At 52.8% G+C, this 22,796-nt stretch overlaps 1 protein-coding gene and 1 long non-coding RNA gene across 3 annotated transcripts; one reads left to right on the top strand and one right to left on the bottom strand.

Annotated features, from left to right (window-relative positions):
• Positions 1 to 243: 243 nt before the first annotated feature.
• Positions 244 to 17,526, top strand: PIGR (polymeric immunoglobulin receptor). 2 transcript variants are annotated; one of them, XM_032467066.1, is made up of 13 exons: positions 280 to 398; positions 980 to 1,086; positions 1,971 to 2,084; positions 7,389 to 7,487; positions 8,358 to 8,702; positions 9,617 to 10,270; positions 11,438 to 11,770; positions 12,323 to 12,646; positions 13,562 to 13,736; positions 14,132 to 14,253; positions 14,879 to 15,010; positions 15,133 to 15,191; positions 16,234 to 17,526. In XM_032467066.1, exons 4-13 carry the CDS (start codon positions 7,442 to 7,444, stop codon positions 16,327 to 16,329), a joined length of 2,286 nt encoding a protein of 761 aa, XP_032322957.1. In that variant the 5' UTR covers positions 280 to 398; positions 980 to 1,086; positions 1,971 to 2,084; positions 7,389 to 7,441; the 3' UTR covers positions 16,330 to 17,526. The 2 variants fall into 2 exon arrangements, with proteins under 2 accessions (XP_006182326.2, XP_032322957.1); XM_006182264.3 differs by lacking the exons at positions 980 to 1,086; positions 1,971 to 2,084 and having other exon boundaries at positions 244 to 398.
• On the bottom strand, positions 11,923 to 20,873 carry LOC116659416. The gene is made up of 3 exons (XR_004314796.1): positions 20,681 to 20,873; positions 14,410 to 14,483; positions 11,923 to 12,052 (listed from the first exon to the last, which is right to left on the bottom strand). It is a non-coding gene; the product is annotated as an uncharacterized LOC116659416 (long non-coding RNA).
• Between the last annotated feature and the right edge of the window lie 1,923 nt (positions 20,874 to 22,796).

The raw sequence follows: 22,796 nt of genomic DNA, 5'->3' as shown, positions 1-22,796 counted from the left end.
GTGAAGGTCTGACTTTCCTAGGATCTTGGAGCTGGGAAGCCACAGGGCAGACTCTTCATGCTTGATACCATGTCTCGCATCTCGCAGCTGCAAAGATGGAGGATTCCCAAGTATCAGAGTCCCCAAGGTCAAGGGGAGGCAAATGGAGCCAGCCAGGAAAGCCAAAAGGAAAGGAAAGCAAGGGATCTGTGGAGTCACGTGCCGCTGGCCAGCCGCCATGCCCCTGGGAGAGTGTCCCTTTAAGAGCCCAGGTGTGGGTCAAGCACTGCACACAGTTTCAGTTTTGGCAGCAGCATCCAGTGTCCTGCTGGTGGCTTCTAGAAAGGCAGGGGTTGCGGACTGGCCAGCAGGCTGTGCCCCTGAAACTGAGTCGACGGGATAGAAGGAAGTAACTAACAGTAAGTGTGGCTGCTCTGGGGTCCCCGACAGGATGCCATCTGGGAAGGGCCCGGGATGGTGACTCAGGCAATGCCCTCTGCATGCACGACTCCCAGCCTACAGACAGTGGGGAGAGGCGGACATGGCTGTTGCCCGTGCCCCCGAGCATGGGGGGCACATCCCGGAGAGATGAGTAAGGACGCCCGTGGGAAAGATCAGCCGGTGGGAAGAAGGCATGTCTGGGGTCAGCAGGTGTAGTTCTGCTCTTGTTAGGTCTCTGAATTCCCGACTAACTCCTCCATACTCTAACTGTGACCTTAGGCGGGTCACCTCCTAGCTCCCTGCGCCTCAGTTTCCTAATGTGTAAAATGGGGAGAAAAAAATCGCCTATCACTTAAGATTGATGTGAGATTCAAATGAGAAAATCTATGTGAAATTGGTTTGAAAGCTCTAGAGCTGAATAACAATTGTTTGGTGTTTTTCAACTCAGTTCAATTACTTCAGGACTTACTGAGCACCAGACAGACCCGGATAAGGTAACGCATATGCGGTGCCTGGCGCGTGGCAGGCACTCTCAGTCCTTGACTCTTTCCACCTCCAGCTTTCTGTGAGGACACCTGCAGCCCCTTGTTCTGGGCTTCGAAGAGACTCTGAGATCCTTTCTAATTTCAACCCAGCTTTGGTCCTGCAGATTCCTGCCACACCAAGGTAAAATGTGTGTCACTGTATCATCCTGTGCCCTGCTAAGGTATTGAGGTCCTTCCTGGAAAAGTGAGGTGGGCAGAGCCCCCTCCCAGGCACAGACTGCATTCCACAGTCCTGACGCTCCTCCCGGCTCTGCACCCAGGAGGCCTCAGATATCAGCTTTCCCCTGGTTCATCCTGACAGCATCCCCAGGATAGCCCTGGGGCTCTCCCTCGCAAGCGCAGCAGCTAGGCAAGCTCCATCCTCACTGCTCCCACTTCCCTCTCTGCAGCTGCCCACCTAAGCTACTGGCGATGTTTTGCACCATAGCTTTTGCCATCACTCTCCCCCTTCACTAGGGGAATTACAGGTCCCTGAACATCTGGAGAGGTAATGTGCCAATTCATGCTTTAGGGTAGAAGGCAGCTATCTGGTCTGCCCGGAGCCAGCACTGAAACTCTCCATCCATCCTTCTCCCTGGCCTTGGACGTGGCGATGTAGCAGAGAGAGCAATGAGCCCAGGAGCCAGGAGAGCAACCAGCTCTGTGATCATTGCCTGTCTCTTAGCACCTCTGGACTCTGTGGCTTTATTTTATAAATAGTGTGATGGTAGCGGCTTTCCGGGGCTTTCACGGCTTCATCTCCTTCCCACCTGAAACAAACCCAGGAGCTACTCAGGGTAGGCATCGTAATCCCATTTTACAGTTGAGGAAACAAAGACTCTGTGAGTTAATGTGAGTGGTGTAGGTCACCCAGCAAGTACAAACGATGACATTTTGGTACAGCCATTTTGATGGGGACATGTTGACATCACCTGAAAAGCAAAATCCCCACCTTTTGTAAAGGTAGCACTATGCATGCATGTGCTCAGCAGAAACCCCCCTCATCTATGTCTTGACCCCTCTCAGGGTGGACTGGGGCCGGGATCCCAAAGTCTATGGCACTGACACAGTGATGGAGCAGAAGGTTTTGGAGGCCATGTGTCTGGTTACAGGAAGTGAATGTAACATGCCGTACACATGGTAAGTGCTAAATAAATAGCAGCCTTTGTTATTTTTCAGGAAGAAATTTCTCTGTTGGCACCTACCTCTGAGTTTAAGTAGAGTCTCTTCACAGGAACTACCTTTCCTGTGAAAAGCGGAGAGGAAAGAATGGACTAACTTCTCCTCTAAGGTTGGATGTCCCATTCCTTCCCCTCTTGGTGGCTTCTTCTCAACTTTTAGACCCTCTGCAGTGCAGCATAGTGACTAAGAGCATGTAGTCTTGATCCAGAGTACCTGAATTGGAATCCTATCCCAGTCACTTACCAGCTGTGTGACTTCGGGCAAATTTCTTACTTCTCTGGGCCTCAATTGTCTCATCTGTAAAATGGGTTTGCCCATTTTTTAAATTTTTAGGGTGGCTGCAAAGATTAAATGAGTTAACACATGTAAAGCACTCAAACATAACTCAGTATGTGCTAGCTACAATTATAATCCCTCAATTCCTAACCTAATCCATAGCGAGTCTCCTCTTTCAGGCCACGTTGGTCCAAACTGAACAGCTCAGCCCCTACTTTGAAGGATGCTCAGCAAACAGACTTCTGTTCTCCTCTCACTCTAGGACAGGAAAAAGAGGAGACTGTGCTGATTTCAGAGAGGATATGGACAAGAAACTAACTTTTTAAAAGCCGAACACCCTACTAAGGACTTTACACATGTTTCATCATTTAATTCTTACGGCAACTCTCTATTACCTGTTATTCGCTGGTCCAATTATCTCTGGCCTACAGATGAGGACTTGGGGTTCAATGACATTAAACAGCTTGCCCCAAATCACACAGCCCCCAAGTGAGAGAGCTGATAGCCAAGTGAGGAGTCCATGCTCTGTGCTTCTCTCCAAGTGCATGGTAACTGTGAAAGTCAAGTGCACGGTCCTCCACCTTCCTGTGCTTAGGAGTAATTGTAACCTCTCATGGTGGAAGAGCACTTGATATGCTCCCACATGCGTTGTTCCAGCAGCCCCTCCCCCATGTTCCCCCATCCCACGGTAGCCCTTCAGCCTAGAAGAGTCAGGAGCCACAGTGCTCATTGTACAGGTGAGAGACTCGAGCCAGCTTATTTTGGCCACATGGTAGAGCTCTTCTGGTAGCTTGTGACAGAGCAGGACTCTGGACCTCTGGGTTCTCTTCCATCCTCCAGGTGCCTCTTCACACGACTGTCCCTTGAGTGCCCAGAACCAAGGAGGCACTGGGCAAAGTAAGAGAAATCAGCCCTGACTTTGCCCTTTTCAGAGAGGAAATAAGGATGTAACCAACCACTCTCAGTCCGATCGATCTTTGCTGAGCAGCTGGTCCTCGCCAGGCAGCGATTGATCTCAGTTGGCCCTGCCTTCCAGGAGCTTGCCATCTGGTAGAGCAGATGAGATAAACACTTATACGTTGGGGTAGAATGGGATGGACTCCACAACAGAGGTCCTAAGTCTTCGTGGAAAATCTACGAGGCTTATTCCCAGAGCTTCATGGAACTCATACGCCAAATGCTTAATTTCTGCTTCAGTCCTGCGTGAATAGCAGGCCACTTTTGACGGGGATGGGACCAGAACGTCTTGGATCTTTCTGGCTCACACATTCTTTGGACCCCTGTGGCTGCCCTTCCTCCATCTCCCAGTCTTTTGGAGAGTCCCTTTCTCCAACATTGCCTTTACCTGGAGACTCTCCCACATTCCAGGGCTTGCACAAACTGCATAACCTCTCCGAACCTCCCACAAGTCCGAGGCCCTTCCGAACCAGGCAGGCTGCTCCCCTCCCCTAGTGACACTGAGGTTTCCTGACTCGCTCTGGTCTGTGCTCAGGCCCCTCACCCATGGGGCGTGAGAGTCCCATGTGGACCCAGTCAGTGCCTCTCCTGGCCGGCCAGTCCAAGCCAAGGAAAGCCCCTTCCCCAGCCAGACCAGCCGCTCCCCACTCCTCTGAGTTCCAACCCTTCTGCTCCCCCAAGTTCACACTCACAGGATGTTGTCAGAGACTGCCAAATTGACTTAGAGCCCCTACAGTGCCTGCTTTCTGTCCCCTCGGAAACCCAGGGACTGTGAGAGCCCCTAGCTGACCCTCTACTGTGTACCAAATGGATGGAGCATTCAGAGTTGCTGCAGGCCATGTGCTCAGCAGCAACCAAGCCAGGACCTGGTCCACGAGGTCCTGCTCCCTCTGAAGAAAAGAGAAAACCTACAATTAGAGGGACAGGGGTTTGACTCCAAGCCACAAGAGCTGACGACCAGTCACGCTAACTGAAGGGGAGCTAGCTAGATTAATTTCATAAGGAGATCACCTCTATTCTTCGGCACAGCTTACACCCCACCTCAATCCACAGTTGTGTAGACACACATTATGAATATATCAAGGGCAGTAACTTGGTAAAATGAGAATGACCTAGGATATCACTACCTCCCTACTAAAATTACAGCTCCTATTTTAAGGACCAGAAAAGGTGCTTCATGCATGACATACTAGCCTACGTGTATCCCAAAGGAACAGGATCCTCTGTTCATCCAAGCAGTGATAATAGGGTGGTGATCCGGCCCCCTTCTGCTGTGAAGTCTTGGGGCCAAGAATCTCTCCAACCCTTAGATTTCCCATCTGCACTGTGAAGCTGTTGTCTATCTCTTGGGTTGCTGTGATGTTGGATGAAGTTAGATAAGAAGCTAACAGAGCATCTTGAGCACAGTAGATACCCAATAAATATTATGCTCTTTCTTTCCTTCCTTAAGCAAATCCTTTGACTCCAGCTTCAGCCACCGTGAAACTGGGGCCTCCCTGAGACCTGAATCTCCCAGGTTTGGGAGACAGTCTGGTTTTGAGAGGAAGGGATCACCGAAGATTCTCAAAGCCCAGGGTCCTTTCAGCTGCTAGCAGAGAAATTTTTCAAGTTTAGCTTTGAGCAAAGATTTTCTGTTTTTGAGAGTGTAGGAGCGCAGGAAGGGTCCAGTCTTCCTGGGGACTGGACTGTGTGCCTCCCTCCCAAGGTCAGTTTCTGCTAGATTTGCCCTCCAGGCAGGCTCTCTGCCTGCCTGCTGCTCTCAACCCTGGTGTGAGGCCATGCAAAGGGTAATGGGTCCGTGCGTGCATCTCCCCCACCCCCTGCCACATGGACCTTCACAGCTGTCCAAGCTTGTCACAAATGAGAGGAGCCTGGGCTGGAAGTTGGGACCCCCACTTTGGAAAACCTGGCATCTGACTCTCTGTACCCCAGGGCCAAAGGCTTTTACCAATCCAGAGGGGGGGCTGCATCCCCCAGCTCAGCCTATGGGAACACCCGCTCCGGTCTTACAGAAATAGTAGGAAGCTTGCTGATTTACAGGTGAGAACAGGGACCAGGATCAAAGAGAGCTGCTACGCGTTTGGGTTCCTCAAAGCACGAGGCGTTGTGTCCTCCTGCCAGCCACTGCACCCTAGGCCAGCGCAAACAGCAGGGGGAGCGGCCCTGAAACTCTGCAGTGAGCATTCCAGAAGAGAGAGACTCCCCTGTTCCCACCTGGGAGTCAATCCCATGGCCCCTGTGGTGCCCAGTCAAGTGGTCCTCCAGACAGCATCCCCCGATCGCATCCGGGCTGGGGCGGCTGATGCTGGCATTTGGCTAAGGCCCCAAACCCAGAAGTTAATCATTGGCCTGGTGTGAAAATTCCAGGACGATTAACCGGAATTAAGAGAGCCTCGAGCTGCCACCTGACACCCACATCTGTCCCCACCTCCCCTAACCCGCTCCCTTTACCCTTCCAAAGAACTGGAGAAACAGAATACCTTTATCTCCACAAGGAAATAAAAAGGGTTCCTGCTGGGAATTCCCCCACGGAAGGGAAATAACCAAGATAAACAGCTCTATTGTCTTTGGCTTAAGCTGGCAAAGGGCGTCTCTGGGAGCAGAAGCAGGGCCAAGGCAGAAAGGGGAGACTAAGAGATGGTTCCCCGAGCTCTCTGCCGCTTAGAGCTTCCTTATCTTCACGGGCTCTCGTTCCTGCCTAGCGCTTGTGAACACAGTTTTCTCCTTTCACACTCGCAACATCAAGTCCGTTCCAAAGTTGAAAACCTGCCAAAGTCCGCAGGAAAGTGGGGACTCCTGTCTCTTCTCTCCTCCTCTAGGCTACAGTCTGGGTCCTGCGGTCAGGCTGGGCCCTGGGGCGCTCATAGACTCTGGACTATGGCCACAGATGTGACCAAGTCCACATGCGCTGCACCCTCCGAGTGGCCTTACCTTGGATTCTCCATCTTCGCCTGCCCAGCCTCTGCCTGGCAGAATGAAAGAGGCCATAACACCTGCAGTTTTGACCCTGGCCCCGTAACTGAGTCTCTGGGAAATCATAGGCATATCGCTCAGAGTCTCAAGACCTTGATTTTCTTATCCATGAAATGGTTGTAATTATAACTGTTCTGCCTCATCTAAAGGGAATTTAGGAAGCTCCGGGGAAATAGCATAAATGACAATGGTTTGAAATAGTGTAAACAGCAATGCTTTGATAAGCAGAGGGGGCTCTAGAAATAACAGATATGGGCACGAGCAGTGAGCATCCCACTGAATTTGAGGGGCAGTCCTGTGCAGTGAGAGAGGCTAAGGGCTCGGACTTTGGGGTCAGGCAAAGCTGGGCTCAGGTCTTGCCCACCTTCTCCACCCCCACCCCACCTATCCCCACACTTTATCCCTGCATGACCTTGAGCACAGCACTTGGCCTTTAAGCTTTCACTTCCTCCTACATAAAATGTGGATAAGAATACCCACTTCCTAGGGGCGATGTCAAGTTTAAACAGACAATACACATACACTATTTGACACAGTGCCTGGAACAAGGTAGGGGAATCGTCGGTGGTGATTACGACCATCATCATTAAATTTACAACTTTAATCCTTACTAGGCCTCCTCGGTAAGTCTCAGTTTACTCATATGATGCATTGTAAAATACACCCCACGGACACAGGGAGGGCAGTCAAAACAGAGAGATGCAGCTGCTTCTTGGAAGTAACCGATTATCCGGCCAGCTGCTCCTGAGAACAGATCTGTCCCAGGCCCGTGTCTCCCGGACAGGGATACAGAGGAAATGACACCTGTGTTCCTATCCCAAAGGAGCTTGCAGCTTAGTTAAGAAGGTAAAACTCTACTTATAACTAACAAGGAACAAAGATCCCTATGGGAAGCTGGGACTTTGAACTGTAATGGGAAAGGCGGAGCCATTCATTCTTCAACAGGTTTTATGTCCGTTACTGGAGATACAAAATCAAACAGGTATTACAGGAACTCCAAGGTCCACAGTCTTGGAAAACACAGGAGTTTCACAACCTCGTGCTACTGTCTTTCAGCAACTGTGCAGGAGCTTGATCTGAGTGACACAGCCCTGCGGGAGCCACCAGCGATGACACGCTTCTTCATCTTCGTCTGCCTGCTGGTTGTCTTCCCAGGTGCGTCGGCCAGGTCCCAGCCCACCCCCATGCAAGACCCAGTTCTCTGGGGACCCTGAAATCAGGCCCATCCCCTGGGGACGTCCCTTGTAAAGCTTGCCCTGTCTTGAGGAGGAGCCACAGAGACAATGCAGAAAGGCCACCTCCGCAAATGGACTGGTGAAAGAGAACTGAGCATCAGGAATGGAAATGGCACTTCCTGATTTCAAAGCCAGGGGTCCGGTGAAGGGACTTCACTGGCAATAAAGAAAAAGGTGGGGAGGGTGTAGCTCAGTGGTAGAGCACACGCTTAGCATGTGGGAGGTCCTGGGTTCAATCCCTAGTCCCTCCATATAAATAATATATAAATAAACCTAAATTATCTCCCCCTTGAAAATTTTTTTTAATTAAAAAATAAATAAAGACCTTGACCTTGAACTAGGCATCACTATGAGTTGCTTTGGGGTCTGGGGAAAATGCCCTGCCCCTGTGGCTCTCAATATTTTTATCTGGAAAAAAAGAAAGTAATTGATAAAGCGTTTTTAGAAAAACAAGGAAATGACAGATAACAAATGCAACAGTGTAGCACCCCATGGTGGGGGGGGGCTTTTTTAATATAGATACACAAAGGATATCATTAAATAAGTTGGCCATTCCGTTGCCCTTAAAGTGGTTATCGCTAATGAATTGTGACTAGGATTTAGTAGATGTTTAATAACTGCAATTTATCAATTGTCAAGCAGCAACTGTCTAGCTGTATCACATAGTAAGTTATCCACAGAAGGTGTGTGTTAGGAGGAAAGATTCATCTTCTTGGTGTGGGCTGTCTGGATCCTCTCAGCAGGTTGGACCTCCCACAGCCTCAGAAAGCCTCTGTCTGTGTCCCCACAGTGGTCTCCATGAAGAGTCCCATATTCGGCCCCCGGGAGGTGAGCAGGGTGGAAGGCGACTCGGTGTCCATCAGGTGCTTCTACCCATCCACCTCCGTCAACCGGCATTCTCGAAAATACTGGTGCCGGCAGGAGGCCAAGGGCCGCTGCACAACCCTCATCTCCTCGGGGGGGTATGTCTCCGACGACTACAAGGGCAGAGCCAACCTCACCAACTTTCCGGAGAATGGCACGTTCGTGATAGATGTCGTCCAGCTCACCCAGAATGACTCCGGGCGCTACAAGTGTGGTCTGGGCATTAGCAGCCGAGGCCTGTCCTTCGATGTGAGCCTGGAGGTCAGCCGAGGTGAGAGTCCAGGCTTCTTAGACCCCGGGGCCAAGTGAGAGGGAATCATCTCAGGGGCAACAGAAGGGCTCGAAGGGTAGAATCTCCCAAGAGGGAAGGGCATCCTGGCATGGGCTGAGGAAGGCCGTGGGTCCATGTGGTGTGGAGGACGTTGCATAATAGAATATGATAACGAGGCAGATAGGTCTGCTGAGGGGAGGGGAGGGGAGGGCGGCTGGATCTAGGTTTTCAGGGCCTAAAATATTGTCAGGTTTTACTAAGGCTGTATCTTGGAGGATCATCAGGAGGACAGCTTCTCTCGTTCCATTTGTTGCGGGCGAGACAAGAGGCTGGTGAGCAGGGAGAGACTCAGAGGGAGCCTTAAATCCCTGCTATTAGAGCATCCTTCAGATGAAGACCTTGGGTCACCACAAAACTTCTTTTAAGATGCATTTTCTTACCTGAGATCCGTTAGTCCATCAAAACTGTCAGCATAGCGGGGAGGGTATAGCTCAGCAGTAGAGTGCATGCTTAGCATGCACGAGGACCTGGGTTCAATCCCCAGTCCCTCCATTAAAGAAAGAAAGAAAGAAACCTAGTTACCTTCCCCTCCAAGAAAATTAAAATAAAAAAATTTTAATTAACAAAAAACTCTCATCATAAATTAAATGATTGATTCTTGCCCAAAGACCACAGGATTGGATGTAATGAGTGACACAGGGTAAGTAAGTTTCAACGGGGAACAGGAGAGGGAGAGATGAGTGCCAGCTTGGGAAGGCTTCTTGGAGGAGGCAGCTGAGCCTTGGAAGACAGCATCCCTTGGGGGAAGAGGGCACTCCTGGTGACAGGCACACCCAGCCCCTCACTGGCAACACTGAGCAGTCCTATGTGGCAAGAAAAAAATCACAACTGGCCCCCCGCCCCTCATCCCACAGGTCCTGGGCAGATAAATGATGTCCAAGTCTACACAGCAGATCTGGGCAGAACAGTGACCATCAGCTGCCCTTTCAAGGCTGCAAATTTGCAGAAGAAGAAATCGGTGTGCAAGATGATGAGCCAGAGCTGTGTCCTCATCGCCGACACCAACAACTATATGAACCCCAGCTATGAGGGCAGAGCACATATTAGTATTCAGGGTACCAGCCAATTAGTGTTCAGCTTTGTCATCAACCAAATCCAGCTCAGCGATGCTGGGATGTACGTCTGCCAGGCGGGGGAGGATTCCAGCGCCGATAAGAGCAATGCTGACCTCCAAGTGCTGAAGCCCGATCCTGAGCTGATTTATGGAGACCTAAGGGGCTCAGTGACCATTGACTGTGACCTGGGCCCCGAGGTGAAGAGTGTGCCCAAATTTCTGTGCCGGCTGAAAAATGAGGAAGCCTGTGATGTGGTCATCAACACACTGAAGACGAAGTCTCCTGACTTTGAGGGCAGGATTCTGCTCACTACCGGCAACAACGGCCGCTTTACTGTGCACATCACCGGCCTGAAGAAAGAGGATGCAGGGCTCTACCTGTGCGGAGCTGACTCTGACGGCGTGCCCCAGAAAGGCTCGTCTACCCAGGCTTGGCAACTCTTCGTCAACGAAGGTGAGACCTGAGACGGGGAGAGGGAAGGGGTGGGCAGTCCGGCAGATGAGAGCCTCGCTCACTCCCTGTGAACCTATCTGATATTCCTCTGTCAGTTGACAATGTCTGCTCGCTGATCAACCCTGGACCGGATGCTCCGTGGGCAGCTGTATGCGAGAGCCAGAAAACATAGCCTCTGTCTTGTGTGATCTCCTAACTCTTCTTCTCTGTTATCAAAAGGCCTTGGACGGCTGTCCTTGATCAATAAGAATGAGGGAGTGAAGCCCCTGATTGAGACCAGACCTGTAGATTGTCTGGGTTTCAGAGAGCCACGGGGAGGACCTAACACAGGATCTCCCTGACCCTCGAGCAGGACAGCATCTCATCTTTCACACTCAGGTGGAAGAAAGATTGGCTTCTGTGGGTCTCACAGCTTTGCCAGAAAGCCAATGCCCCAGCTTCTAAATTCTCCCCTCCAACATCCTTTAGGTTCATTTGTTATTCAGCACGATCTGGCTAAATGCCTGCTCCTTCTCAACCTGGAGTGCTCTGCATAGAGTCACCCTCATGAGAAGCAGCAAACCAGCACCTGTGGTTCAAGGTCACTGCCCTTGTGACTTTCCCGTGGGGCCCACGCCCCCTGTGCACTGTTTCTCCATCCAGATCAGCCCTCACCACGCCCCTCAGCATCTTCTGTCACCCCAGGTTCTCATGGAAGCTCAGCTTCTCTCCTGGGAGGATGGCCATGGTTCTCTTGGAGATGGCCCTTGGCGTCCTCTACAATTAAACTTACCTCTGCTACACATTTCAAATCCTACTATTATAAATATATTTTCTTAATTTGGAGAAAAACCATCTGGCCATTTTTGTGGGACAGGCTCAGAAACAGACAAAAACGTCCCCGGGGGGAGATTTGGTAAGAAGCCCGAGGAGAAAGGCTGATCATTGCTCTTTAACCTCCTTCCCGTCTCTGCTCAGAATTGGAGGGGATAGGGAATGAGGCACTTCATTCAGTGAAGTGGTGAAGGTCCCTGGAGTCTGGTCACATGGCTCCAGCTGTGAACTCTGTGACACTGGGCAAGTCCCTTTCATTTTCTGCGGAGGGTGATAAGATGGGTCTAAGCCCCACTCTCCACCCTGGCTTAGCCACGCTGTGTTCTTCCATCCCACCTCTGTCTGTGCTTCCAGAGACCCAGATTCCCCAAAGCCGCTCGGTGGTGAAGGGTGTGGTGGGATCCTCCGTGGTCGTGTCCTGCCCCTACAACCCTAAGGAGAAAGATAGCCTGAAGTACTGGTGTCGCTGGGAAGAGACTCAGAACGGCCGCTGCCGGCAGCTGGTGGAGAGCAACGGGCTGGTTGATGAGCAGTACGAGGGCAGGCTCATGCTGTATGAGGAGCCGGGCAACGGCGTCTACACTGTCATACTCAACCAGCTCACCACCCAGGACGCCGGCTTCTACTGGTGTTTGACCAACGGCGATATTAGCTGGAGGTCCGTGGTGGAGCTCAAGATTGTTGAAGGTAAGAGCTGAGCTGGGGCAGGAGGGAAGGGAGGCAGCCCCAGGATGCCTCCAGTCGGCTGCAGCATCATGCCCCAGTCACTCTTCCTCCCACCTCCATGCTGGTGAGACGGGCCTCAGGAGAGCGCCCACCTGTCGAGAGGTCACATTTTCACACCTCTAACAAGCATCATCCCTTACCTCACATGCTTCAAGCTACCACACGTAACACCTCCTATTATCGAGAACATTGGCCTCTTTATCTGCGGCATCAGCTGGGGTAGAGCGCAGCTCTGTATTGAGTCTAGGAGAGAAGATGACAGCAGGGAAAGTGAACGCAAGTCCCTGGCAGGGTCTATGTTCTGTGATAGACTGGGCTGATCACGGCGGTCCTCGCTGATCTACCACATAGGCACACAATTGCAGTGCTTAAGTGTTCAGGGAAGTGTATTCAGTCACCACACTGTCCAAAGAGGATGTGGACTGTGGACAAAGGTGCCCCCGCACAGTCACTTCCCTGTGGCATCACCAGTGCCAACTTCTGTGCCTATCTCTCCCTATCTCCCTGCTCCAGGAGAACCAAGCCTCAAGGTATCCAAGAACGTCACTGCCTGGCTGGGAGAGCCTTTCAAGCTGCCCTGCCACTTCCCATGCAAATTCTACTCCTCCGAGAAGTACTGGTGCAAATGGAGCAACACCGGGTGCAGGACACTGCCCAGCCAGGACCAGGGCGCCAGCCAAGCCTTCGTGAACTGCAGCCAGCAGAGCCAGATCACCTCCCTGAACCTGAACCCCGTCACCAAGGAGGACGAAGGCTGGTACTGGTGCGGGGTGAAGGACGGCCTCCAGTACGGAGAGACCGCGGCTGTCTACGTGGCGGTGGAGACGAGGGTAAAGGGTGAGTGTCCAAGGGCCAGGCCCACATCCCCCTGAGACCCCAGCGAAAGACTCCCGCCTAAGAGTGTCTCCATCAAGGGTGGTCCCTGGGTTTGGCTATAAAAAGTGGGGGCAAGGGAGAGATTTCAGCCCCCACATAGTCTCTTTAGGCCTCCCAAAAGAGCATCCCCCAAAACATACAAACTAATTAAAAATAGTGGATCTGCCATTTAACTTCAGTTTCAAGACAAGCCCCATGGTTGCCCTTTCAGGCCACTTTGAAGCCCTTTCTCTATGTAGATCTCTCCTTCTATATACAGAAATGTCAAAGTCACAATTATATGTCTCTTAGTCTGCCAAAGCCTGCTCAAAGAGACTCAGATCACCACGGTCTGATTCAAGGTCTGATAAAGAAAATTAGGGCAACCTCTGCTGGCAAGTTTGCATTTTAAGCCTCTTTTAAAAATATCACATGAAATGTTTTATCCCTAGTGAGGGTATTTTTAGTCCCTCTAGAAATCCTACCATGTCAGCATCCTGGCTCACTGACGAGGGAACCCTAGCCACGCTACCACCAGGGGGCAGCACTATGGTGCCCAGCCCTGCAGTCAGGAGGCCTTGGCAGGGTTTCAAAGCTGTGGGAAAAAAATCTCCCTGTCCGCGAATGACGGGTCAGCCCTTACGCATAGCCGGATCTGTAATTCGGAGCCTTGTAGCTTGTAGGAAATGAATTTGGTCTTAATGGGACAGAGATCATCCGTGACAAATTAGAGAAGACCACCACCCCTTGGTGCCCTCCGGGACCCTATCCCAGCCACCTTGAGATCTCACCCTGGCCTGGGATTCCTGATGAGGTCCCGCTTCTCTGACTCCCTGGCCTCAAGGGCAGAAAACACAGAGAAAAGACCGTAACCCAGCCCCACTCTGCTCTCTCCAGGGACCCAGGATGCCCGCCAAGCGAGTGCTGCTGGTGAGGAGGTTGCCATAGAGCCACGGGCCAGGGACGTTGAGAACAAAGTTCTTCTGGGTCCCAGCCTTTCTGCGGAGGAAAGGGCAGTGAAGAAAGTTGAAGACCCAGCTGGTGGGAGCGGAGTACTTGCAGACTCCAGCAGGTAAGGAGGGATCTGGGGCTTCCCACCTAAAGAACATTCCAGACACCAGAGGCCTGGGGCTGGGCCACCAGGTCCGAGGAGGAGAGCCTGCCCACCTCTGGACAATGGCGGCAGCCCTCACTGCCTCGGCTTGTGCTCCGCCCTTCTTCTGGGGCTGGGGCAGCGATCACCATTCAGCTCAGTTTCCCAGGCCTGGGTGGGATGCAGGGAAGGCCCCGTCTTTGCCTTTGTCATGTCTGGGAGGGCTTCTTAGAAGAATGGAGCTCAGAGGCTGTGGCAGGAGGAAGGGGAGCAGATTGACCTGGGAGGAAGAACTAGCCGGAGCCAACCTGCCAGCACCTCCTGGGACCCCCGGTTTCCCTCACAGCGACTGGCTAACGTAATCCTTCCTCCAGCTCTGCAGCACAAGGCAGGAGCTCCAAAGTGCTGGTCTCCGTCCTGGTGCCCGTGGCCCTGGTGCTGGCGCTGGGAGTTGTGGTGATTGGGGTGCTCAGGGCGCGGCACAGGAAGAACGTCGGTGAGTCCCTGTCCCCCACCTCCAGCCCCAAACCCTCCATCCTGGCTCAGCAGCCCTTCAGGGAGCTGTCATGGTCCTTTCTCTTTCATAGGCTCAAAGCAAGGGTCTGGGAAAGTGAGATGGGGAAAGATAAACCCACAGGTGCCCAAAACTTACATTAGGTGCCGCTGTCCAAATGCTGTCTCTGGAAGCCCGGGTCCATTGCTCAGGGTCTAAGTTTGGAGACAGAGCTGCTGGGAAGAGGAGGGAAAGATGCTGGGAGACCTGGGCTGTGTGACACCGGGTGTCCCCATTTCATACCTCGGGTTCCTCAGGGCTCAAGACAGGGGTAATAATAACCACCTTTGAGGGCTCACATGAGGACAAAACAAGATGCTGTGCACTGAAAGGTCACAGACTGATAAACGATGGCCAGGGATTGTTGAGTCTAGATTGTCTGTGAAAAGGGGACTGGGGAGGAGACTTGGGTCGTTCCATTCTGCCTTGGGTCCTAGTCAGAGACAAGCGGCAGAGACCTGGCCCCACTTCAGCTCTCCTGTGGGTTGCCCCAGGGACGAGCAGCACGCCCTGTCCTGGCCCATCCCCGGCCCCTATCCCTACACCAACTCCTCTTTCTCCTGGACAGACCGGATTTCAATCAGAAGTTACAGGACGGACATCAGCATGTCGGACTTTGAGAACTCCAGGGACTTTGGAGCCCACGATAACACGGCAGCCTCTCCAGACACTCAGGAGACGAGTCTTGGAGGAAAAGATGGTACGAGCTTCACTCAAAGGCATGCCCATGCCCTGGGGAGCAAGAATTAGCCCTGACTCTGCGTCCGGGGCAGGAATGGGAGGCAGGGAGGGCTGACCCACCCATTCCTGCTTTTCACACAGAGTCGGCCCCCACTATTGAGGACACCACGGAGACCAAAGAACCCAAGAAGGCAAAAAGGGTAAGGGCGAGGAGGGAGAAGGAGGCCTCGTGTGGGTGATGAGGAAATGCAGCAGGAGGGACTGCAGTTAGACATCAGAAAGCACTGTCTCAGGAGTTGGGAGCTGGGGCCAGAGTAGGGGAGCATTCAGGAGGACTTTTCAAGGGCAAGGTGTATACCTTTCCTGTTGTGGTGTTGATGTGGCTGAAATACAGGCAGGAGGTGAGCCATGCTTATAGGCTGTAAACAGGCAGGAGGGAGGGAGACGACGGGGGCGGGGGGCGGGTGATGAGGAAGGCAAAGGCATTAAAGATTCAGCCGCAGGGTCAGCAGTTCAGTGTCAAACACTGGGGGTTAGGTGGGTGTTCTTTCCGGGCCGTGGGACCCAGGTCATCACCCTCGCTAGAGGGTTTGTGGGGGCAGCTTGTCCCCAGGCCTGGAGGACATTTGCTCGTGGGGTGGGGGAGGTGCTGTTATAGTCACTAGGTGCCCCTCTCCGCCCCAACCAAGTGCTGGGTCACGTGAGATCCTACCAGAGGCGACCCCTGCCATTGGGTCATATGTCACCCCCTCCCGGTGCCTCCCTGACCCCCGGGCACCCGTGCTTGTTATCCATCCTCTCTGCCTGGCAGCAGCAGAGACCCCAGCATTTGGAACAATTAGGGGAACCAGCCCTCCCCCTCAGCCTTGTGTTGTGTCTCTGAGCTGGTAGAGAAAGAAGAGTGTAAACCTCTGTGGCTAACACCAGCCCAGGCCGCCCTGGCCGTGACTGTGGGCAGGGCTTCCGGGGACAGGCCCAGGCAACAGAGGTGGTTCCACTCCATGTGTTGGAAGGAGGTAGTGAGACAGAGGGTGATATTTTTAGAAGCTGCAACTTTCCGTTTCTCAAAATTAGGCCTTCCTGGTGAGCACGGTGGCTGGAATAAGAACAATGGGTCAACACGGGCGTGGGATGCTTGGGCCAAGATTAGGAATTTAGGATACTTCGTGCGTCCTCTCCCTCCTACCCCCCCCCTCACGGAGCCAACGCCCCAAACACTGACTCCTCTCCTGTCGCCCCCAGTCATCCAAAGAGGAAGCCGACGCGGCCTTCACCGCCTTCCTGCTCCAGGCCAACAACATGGCCGCTGGCGCCCAGGACGGCCCCAGAGAAGCCTAGGCAGCGCCCGGGCTGCCCCTCCCTCCGCACACGACAATCACCTTCAGAATCACGTTGATTCTCAGGGCCCTCAGCTCCGGGGGCTCCACTGCCTGCACTCACCCCCACCTAGGCTTTTCCTCCCTGTCCTCAGAGGGTGTGTCGGTCCCTTCTCGGTGGTCCAAGCCTGGCTTACTTGTTCCTGTTGGGGGTGAGGTGACATGAGGAGTTCCCACCGGCAGCTGAGTCCTAACAACAGAACTAAGGTGTGGAAGGAGATTTAAGATCCTGGAGGGGCCTCTCAGAAAGAAACGAGACCAGAAGGGGTGGGGAGATGACTTCAGAAAGGAGGGCCGTTCGGGGCTTCTCTGCACCTTTAGTTTGGGATGTCAGTGATGGGCTCTCCCTTCTACCATCCCTGTGTCTCTCCATCCCACCTTCCCTTCCATCTTCTCTTCTTCTTTCTTTCATTAAAAATACGTATTTGGATACTCACTAGAACCCAGGTGCTCTGCTAGACACTGCGCCACAAACCCAACCGGCAGCCTTTCTGTAAACATCACTGAATTCTTGGAAGCCACAGCATCTCTGTGTACTCACCATGGTCTGAAATCCTCACCAGATACACTCACTTCCGCCTGCATTGGGAGGAGTCCTAAGGCCTTAGGGCTCATGTAACACGCACATACATACAAGGAGCCGTAAACACACGTTCTTAGCATTTAACATTTGACGTGAGAAAATTGAGATCCTCAGAGGTGAAGTGGTTTGCTCAAGGGCAGCATGTGAGACACACGAGTGTTGAAGCTAGATTTAGCATCTCCTATCTCTCTACAAGAGCCTCTGCTCTCCTGGGGAAGACAGAATTCTACAGTAAGGAGGAGGAAGAAGAGAAAATGTACATGGGGACTGGTCTTTCACAAGCCCCACCTCAGGGGAGACAGTCCTTCCCCTTTCTGTCACTCACAGAGACCTAAGAGGGTATGAGGGTCGTCAGATTCTCCCAGCCCCTCTATCTGAAGAGTTCTGAGTGGAAGGGGAGGAAAAAGGCAGTTTGATGGTGCCAGGGAGGGGCTGATCTCCAGAGAGCTAAGGTTTTGTTTGTTTGTTTGTTTTTCCCTCTAAGCTCTGTACTTCAACTAGCACCTACAAGCTGGCACTTGCTAACAAATCAAAAATGTGAATTAATGAATAATTAAAGACTGTGATTGCCACCGAGGAGGCTCAGACCACATTTGTCCCCATACCGTCTGTTTCCCAGACAACCCTTTCCAGGCAGTTTGCTTTGGTTGCACTTTTAGGTACCCCAGGACATGTGTCTAAACCGGACTTTCCCCTACCTCCAATGCTGGGCTAAGAGGGGCAAGGAGACTGCCTGCTAGTGGGACCAAGATGATCTTCCATGAAAGAACAGGTTGGGGTCGACACCAATGGCCAAGACCCCCATGCTCTGTGTTATAAAACGTAATTAAGACTATTCATGATGGAATAAACTGAAAGCAGGTATAACCAGTGCTTCCCTTAGGCATTAACCAAAATGTTGGTAAAGCATCTGTGGAATACTTGACCTTGAATCTCACACCTGCCTGGGGTAACCTTGAAGATCAAGATGCTGTGAATCAAAACTCAATTAATCAAATGAATAAACTCCCTTCATAGGACTACCAGCTGGAGACTAGTTAAATGATGACTTAGGTTTTAGAATGGTGGACCCAAAGTCTCTTGGGGGACAGTGATTAGATAAAGGACCCCTTTGTCTACTGAGGCCATTGCTAGGTTCTGGTACTAAACCTTGCCGTATCCTATAAGCCCCCAACACCACCCCAGACTCTCCCTCGGGGTGTCTGTGTGTGGGCAGCTCTCTCTGGGGAAGAGCTCTTCCCAGCCTTCAGTCCTGCCTGATATGGGGCAGAACCTTTGCATCTACCCAGGCCTTGAACACAATGCTTTCCAGGCCGCGTGCTCCCCCAGTCTGCCCTCCACAGTCCTCCTGCGTCTCCCCTTCAGCCCCACCAAGTGCCGTGCCCACTCCTGGTTCTGGAGCCTGGATCAGAGGACCAGAGCCTTGGGCTCCTCTCCAGCCAGGAGACGTGGTCGTCAGCAATGTTCAGGTCTCTGTTCTCTATGATGGGGATGACTATCTAGCTGCTTCTGCAGTGAGAGCAAACCATTCCAGGAGAACCACAATTACAAGGTAGGTCAGAACCTATCACCCTCTGCCCCCCCAGGAAGCTGCTCTCTGACCCACCAAAGAGTCATGTCTGGGGCTGAAGGATTAAGGTATGGCTTCTGTATTAATGCATAACCTGCAAGCCTGTCCTGAGCTCAGGCAGTTTATCCAGGTTCCTAGAATCAAAGGCCAAGAAATGTCACTAAAACTGCAACCTTCTATTGTTCTTAACTGATGTTGTCAATCGGTGACAGTAAGCATAATATGTCCCACCCCAAATCCACCTGCTCCCCATGCAGCACACTGGACAGAGAAACCCTTCTCTGAAGAAGGAAGCTGGTCTGTAGCCTGAATGGGGTAACTAACAAATTAAAAGTCATCCATTTAGGAGGGGTATTAATTTCCCAGGGCTTCTGTGACAAAGTGCCACAAACCAGGTGGCCTAAAATGACTGGAATTTATTCTTTCACCATTCTGGAGGCTAGAAGTCTGAAATCAAGATGTTGGCAGGGTCGGGTCCTTCTGGAGGCTCTGAGCAGAAATCCGTTCCCGTCTCTCTCCCAGCCTGTGGCGGCTGCCAGCATCCTTGGCATTCCTTGGCTTGTAGTTGCATCCCCCCAGTCTGCCTGCATCATCTCGCAGCATCCTCCGTGGGTGTCCCCCTGCGCCTTCACGTGACCTTCTTGCAAGGACAACCGTCATTGGATGGAGGGCCTACCCTAATCCAGCCTGATCTCATCTTAACAAATTACATCTGCAAAGTTCCTGCTTCTAAATCAGGTCATATTCTGAGGTTCCAGGCAGAGACGAATTTTGGAGGCACACTATGCAGCCCGGGACAGGAGAGTAACGATCAACTGTGGGGCTGTTGATGATAAACCAGATAACCATGCTCAGTGTCCAGCAACCATTGGGAACTACTTAAATATTTCCAATGATAAGAAAACCTTCCCCAGGTTCTTGAATTATCTTGATTTTTTTTCTTTTTAAAAATCCATATGTAATAATGATTACACTTTACTAAGACCCAGTCGCGGTTGAGAATCTGTTTACAGCAGCTGATTTTGGTTTGCCATGTATGTGTGTATACATATATATATATATATATATATATATATATATATGACTTGTTCCAAGACTTTCCCAAGACTCAGGACAGGACATCTCTCCTCAGAACAGCAGACAGCAGAGAGGAGCTGACTCTGTTATGGTCTGTCCCCAAGGCAGAGACAGAGTTCCCCACCCCTAAGCTTCTTAGGAATAACAAACTCCACTAAGGAGCTCATGCAATAAAAATAATAAGAGATTATCTCAGAAAGACTGGGTATCTAAGCAGACAGGGGCGCACGGAGAGAGAAGCTGCAAGCCTGAGAGAGACGGCCTCCAGCTGGCCAGAGCTGAAGCAGGAAGGGAAGGGACATAGCTGAGGTGTGAAATTCAAGGAGTTCTAGAAGCTTGCAAACCTCTCCTAAGGTCGATAAAGAAATGGATGGCCAATCCACCCTCCCGAGAGTCAAAAGTCTTTGTTTATCTGTGTGGAGGCAAATAATCTAAAATCCTGGTCTTTGCTAATAAATCACATTAACATTCGTCGTAAATTTCCACATATGTGGGTTCTAGCCTTAGAATGCCAACAGGAATGTGACAGTATTCAGGAAAGAAATCTTACCAAAACTCCACCATTTCTGGTAGCAGAAAGTCTAGTTACTGTAAAGGGTAACTTTCCTCAAAGCCCTGCTCTTACGGAGTGGCTCCCTCTCGGACAGGCCAGACTGTGGTCCGAGTTCTCAGCAAGAGGGAACAGGATGTCTGAGGCTGGTGCCTCTAACTGGGCAGGCTCCCTGGTGAGTGCAGGGGACCAGGGATTCTCATGGGCTGTCTTCGCGGGGAGCAGTGTTGGGTCACAGGGAGGGGCACCTGAGCATCTCGGCCCTCCATCTGGAAAACCCAGGAGATGGTCCTTTGGCGCCTGGCCACATGGGAGGTCAAAGCTGGGTGATGTGATGATGGAGCCGAGCGCATGGGGACAACTTCCACCCCGACGACAAGGGCTGGTCTCCTCCGCGCTCACACCGCATTCCAGCCCTCTGTAGTAGTGCCTGCCTCGTGCGCCCCTCACAAGAACCTTATGAGAAATGTTCTTCCCACCCCACAGAGGGAGGATAAGAAAACCTCAGTTACCATGGAGGGTAAGCGACTTACCTGAAGGACTTAGCGCGGCCCCCGGTCTGCCTGGTGTTACTCATTCCCTCCCACTGCCATTTTCCCCTCGGGTTCCCTCTTTCTGGTCAAGCACTGGCCCCAGAGGACACGAGCTCCAGGGTCCCCTGCCTGTCCGTGGGCTGCCGCTCCTCACAGCTTCTCCTGGGGGCAGGAGCACCGGGGCCGCACGGCAGCCCCGTCGGTCAGAAAGGAGAAGTGAAATGCAGACGAGGTAAAAAGAGAGGTGGACTGTGACCTTCTCCCACTTGGCGTTTCAGCCAGGGGCCATCCTTGCCCTGGGGCCCTGACCCCCGAGGCCCCGGGCCAACACCTGAAGGTACCCACTGGCCGGGCCCAGGTCTGCGAGTCTGGTTCCCCAGACGCCAAACACTCACATCCTGCCGGGCAGTCCTTGGCCCCCTAGTCCTGCTCTGAGCAACCCAGTGTGAGGTTTCTGAGGGTTTTATTTGGGCCACACGTGCTGTGAAATCTCTCCCGCACACTCTGACCCCACACGTCCCTGCACTGCCTGGCGGGCCCGGCCACAGCGCAGCCCACCCTCATCTACACAGACACACACGTCACACACACACAGCACGTTCACAACCACAGCACACTCAGCCGCACGCCACACACTCACACACTCACAACCACACACTCACAACCATACACTACACATCACACCACACAACCACACACACACCCCACACACACTCACATGCTTTCACGCCCACAGTCACACACGCACATTGCACTAGTTCGTTCATTCTCTCTCCCTCCGAGGCACCCCAGGCCTCAAGCCCAGCTGTGGCAGCAGCAGGGCATTGGGAAGAGGCCACTGAGCAGGGAAGGACAGAGGCTGATGGGGGCCACAGCCACCCACTCAAACCAGAGCCCCGAGGCTGCCCTCAGACACCGCGCCGGTGGGTGGAGGGGCTGGAGGAAGTCACACGTGCAGCCGCTCGGGGCTGGCGGAGACCCAGGAAGGGGGGCGGGCGGCTGCCCACCCGACACACGCTTCCTCTGCACCTGCTCGGGGCCTCGCTCACCCTCTGCTGCGGATGTCTTTGTTTGTGCTGTGGGAGCGTGTGACAGAGCTGGGGTGTGGGACCAGTGGGGATCACGGAAGAGCCTCCCAGAGAGGCGTGGGAACAGCCTGAGCCCCCGACCCCCCCACCGTGGGCTGCAGCACCTGGAGGTGGGGCCAGGAAGCCGGCCTCCGTGTAGCATCCCGGAGCAAAGCCCCAGGAGTCCTCCGGCCAGTAACAGCCCCCATGTCTCCACCAGGGGCTCTGCACACACTGGCATGGCCGTGGTTTCTGGGTGGACCTCAGGATCGCTTTGGGAGGGGGCGGGGTGGGCACCACCCCCAGTTTATCCGTGAGAGAACTGAGGCCCACGCTAGGCAGTGCCAGGTCAGGACCAGAACCCGGATTCGGACTGGAACACAAAGCCCTTTCCGTGAAACTGTGCAGCTGGCTGCTTCAGTGTCTGGGTCACTGGACCTCGCCCTCGGGCCGTCCGGGTCCCAAAGGATGGCTTTGCTAGGCTGCTGTGACTTTAGGCTGACCCCTCTTGGCATCGCCCCTGTGGTCACCGGACAGTGGCCTGGGCCCCTGCCGGAGGGCAGCACCGTAGGGAGAACATCGGGGGAGATGAGGTGGGGTGAGCCGTGGTGAAGGCCCCAGGAATGATGTTCTGCAGGAGGGAACACCAGGGATCCTCCAGTCCCACCCTCATTTTCTAGATAAATAAATCAAGGCTCAGAGAAAGGTGGTCGTGACTTGCTCAAAATCCATAGTGTCCTCACAGAGCAGGTGCTCAGAGGCATTTGTCAGGGGAGTTCAAGGGCTACAGCCAGCAGCTTCTGACTTTGGGCCCAAGCTCTGTCCACACAGCACCCCTCAGACGGAGAAAATCCGTGAAGAGTCTCTTCCATCCTGAAGATGGGAATAAAGCGGGTAATGACTGGCTCAAAAGTCAATAAATGTGAATAAAGCATGGAAGTGCCCTCCAAGGCAAAGAAATAGCAGCCTGGTCATTCCTAATAGTCTTTAGGAGCTGCCTCGAGGCCCTGTGGCCCCTGGTGACCCATTCTCACTCAACACAATATGTT

Source organism: Camelus ferus, chromosome 23 (assembly GCF_009834535.1).
Source record: "Camelus ferus isolate YT-003-E chromosome 23, BCGSAC_Cfer_1.0, whole genome shotgun sequence".
Classification (NCBI taxonomy): domain Eukaryota; kingdom Metazoa; phylum Chordata; class Mammalia; order Artiodactyla; family Camelidae; genus Camelus; species Camelus ferus.
Note: the sequence above shows the minus strand (reverse complement) of the source record. Positions and strands in the feature narration are given on the sequence as shown.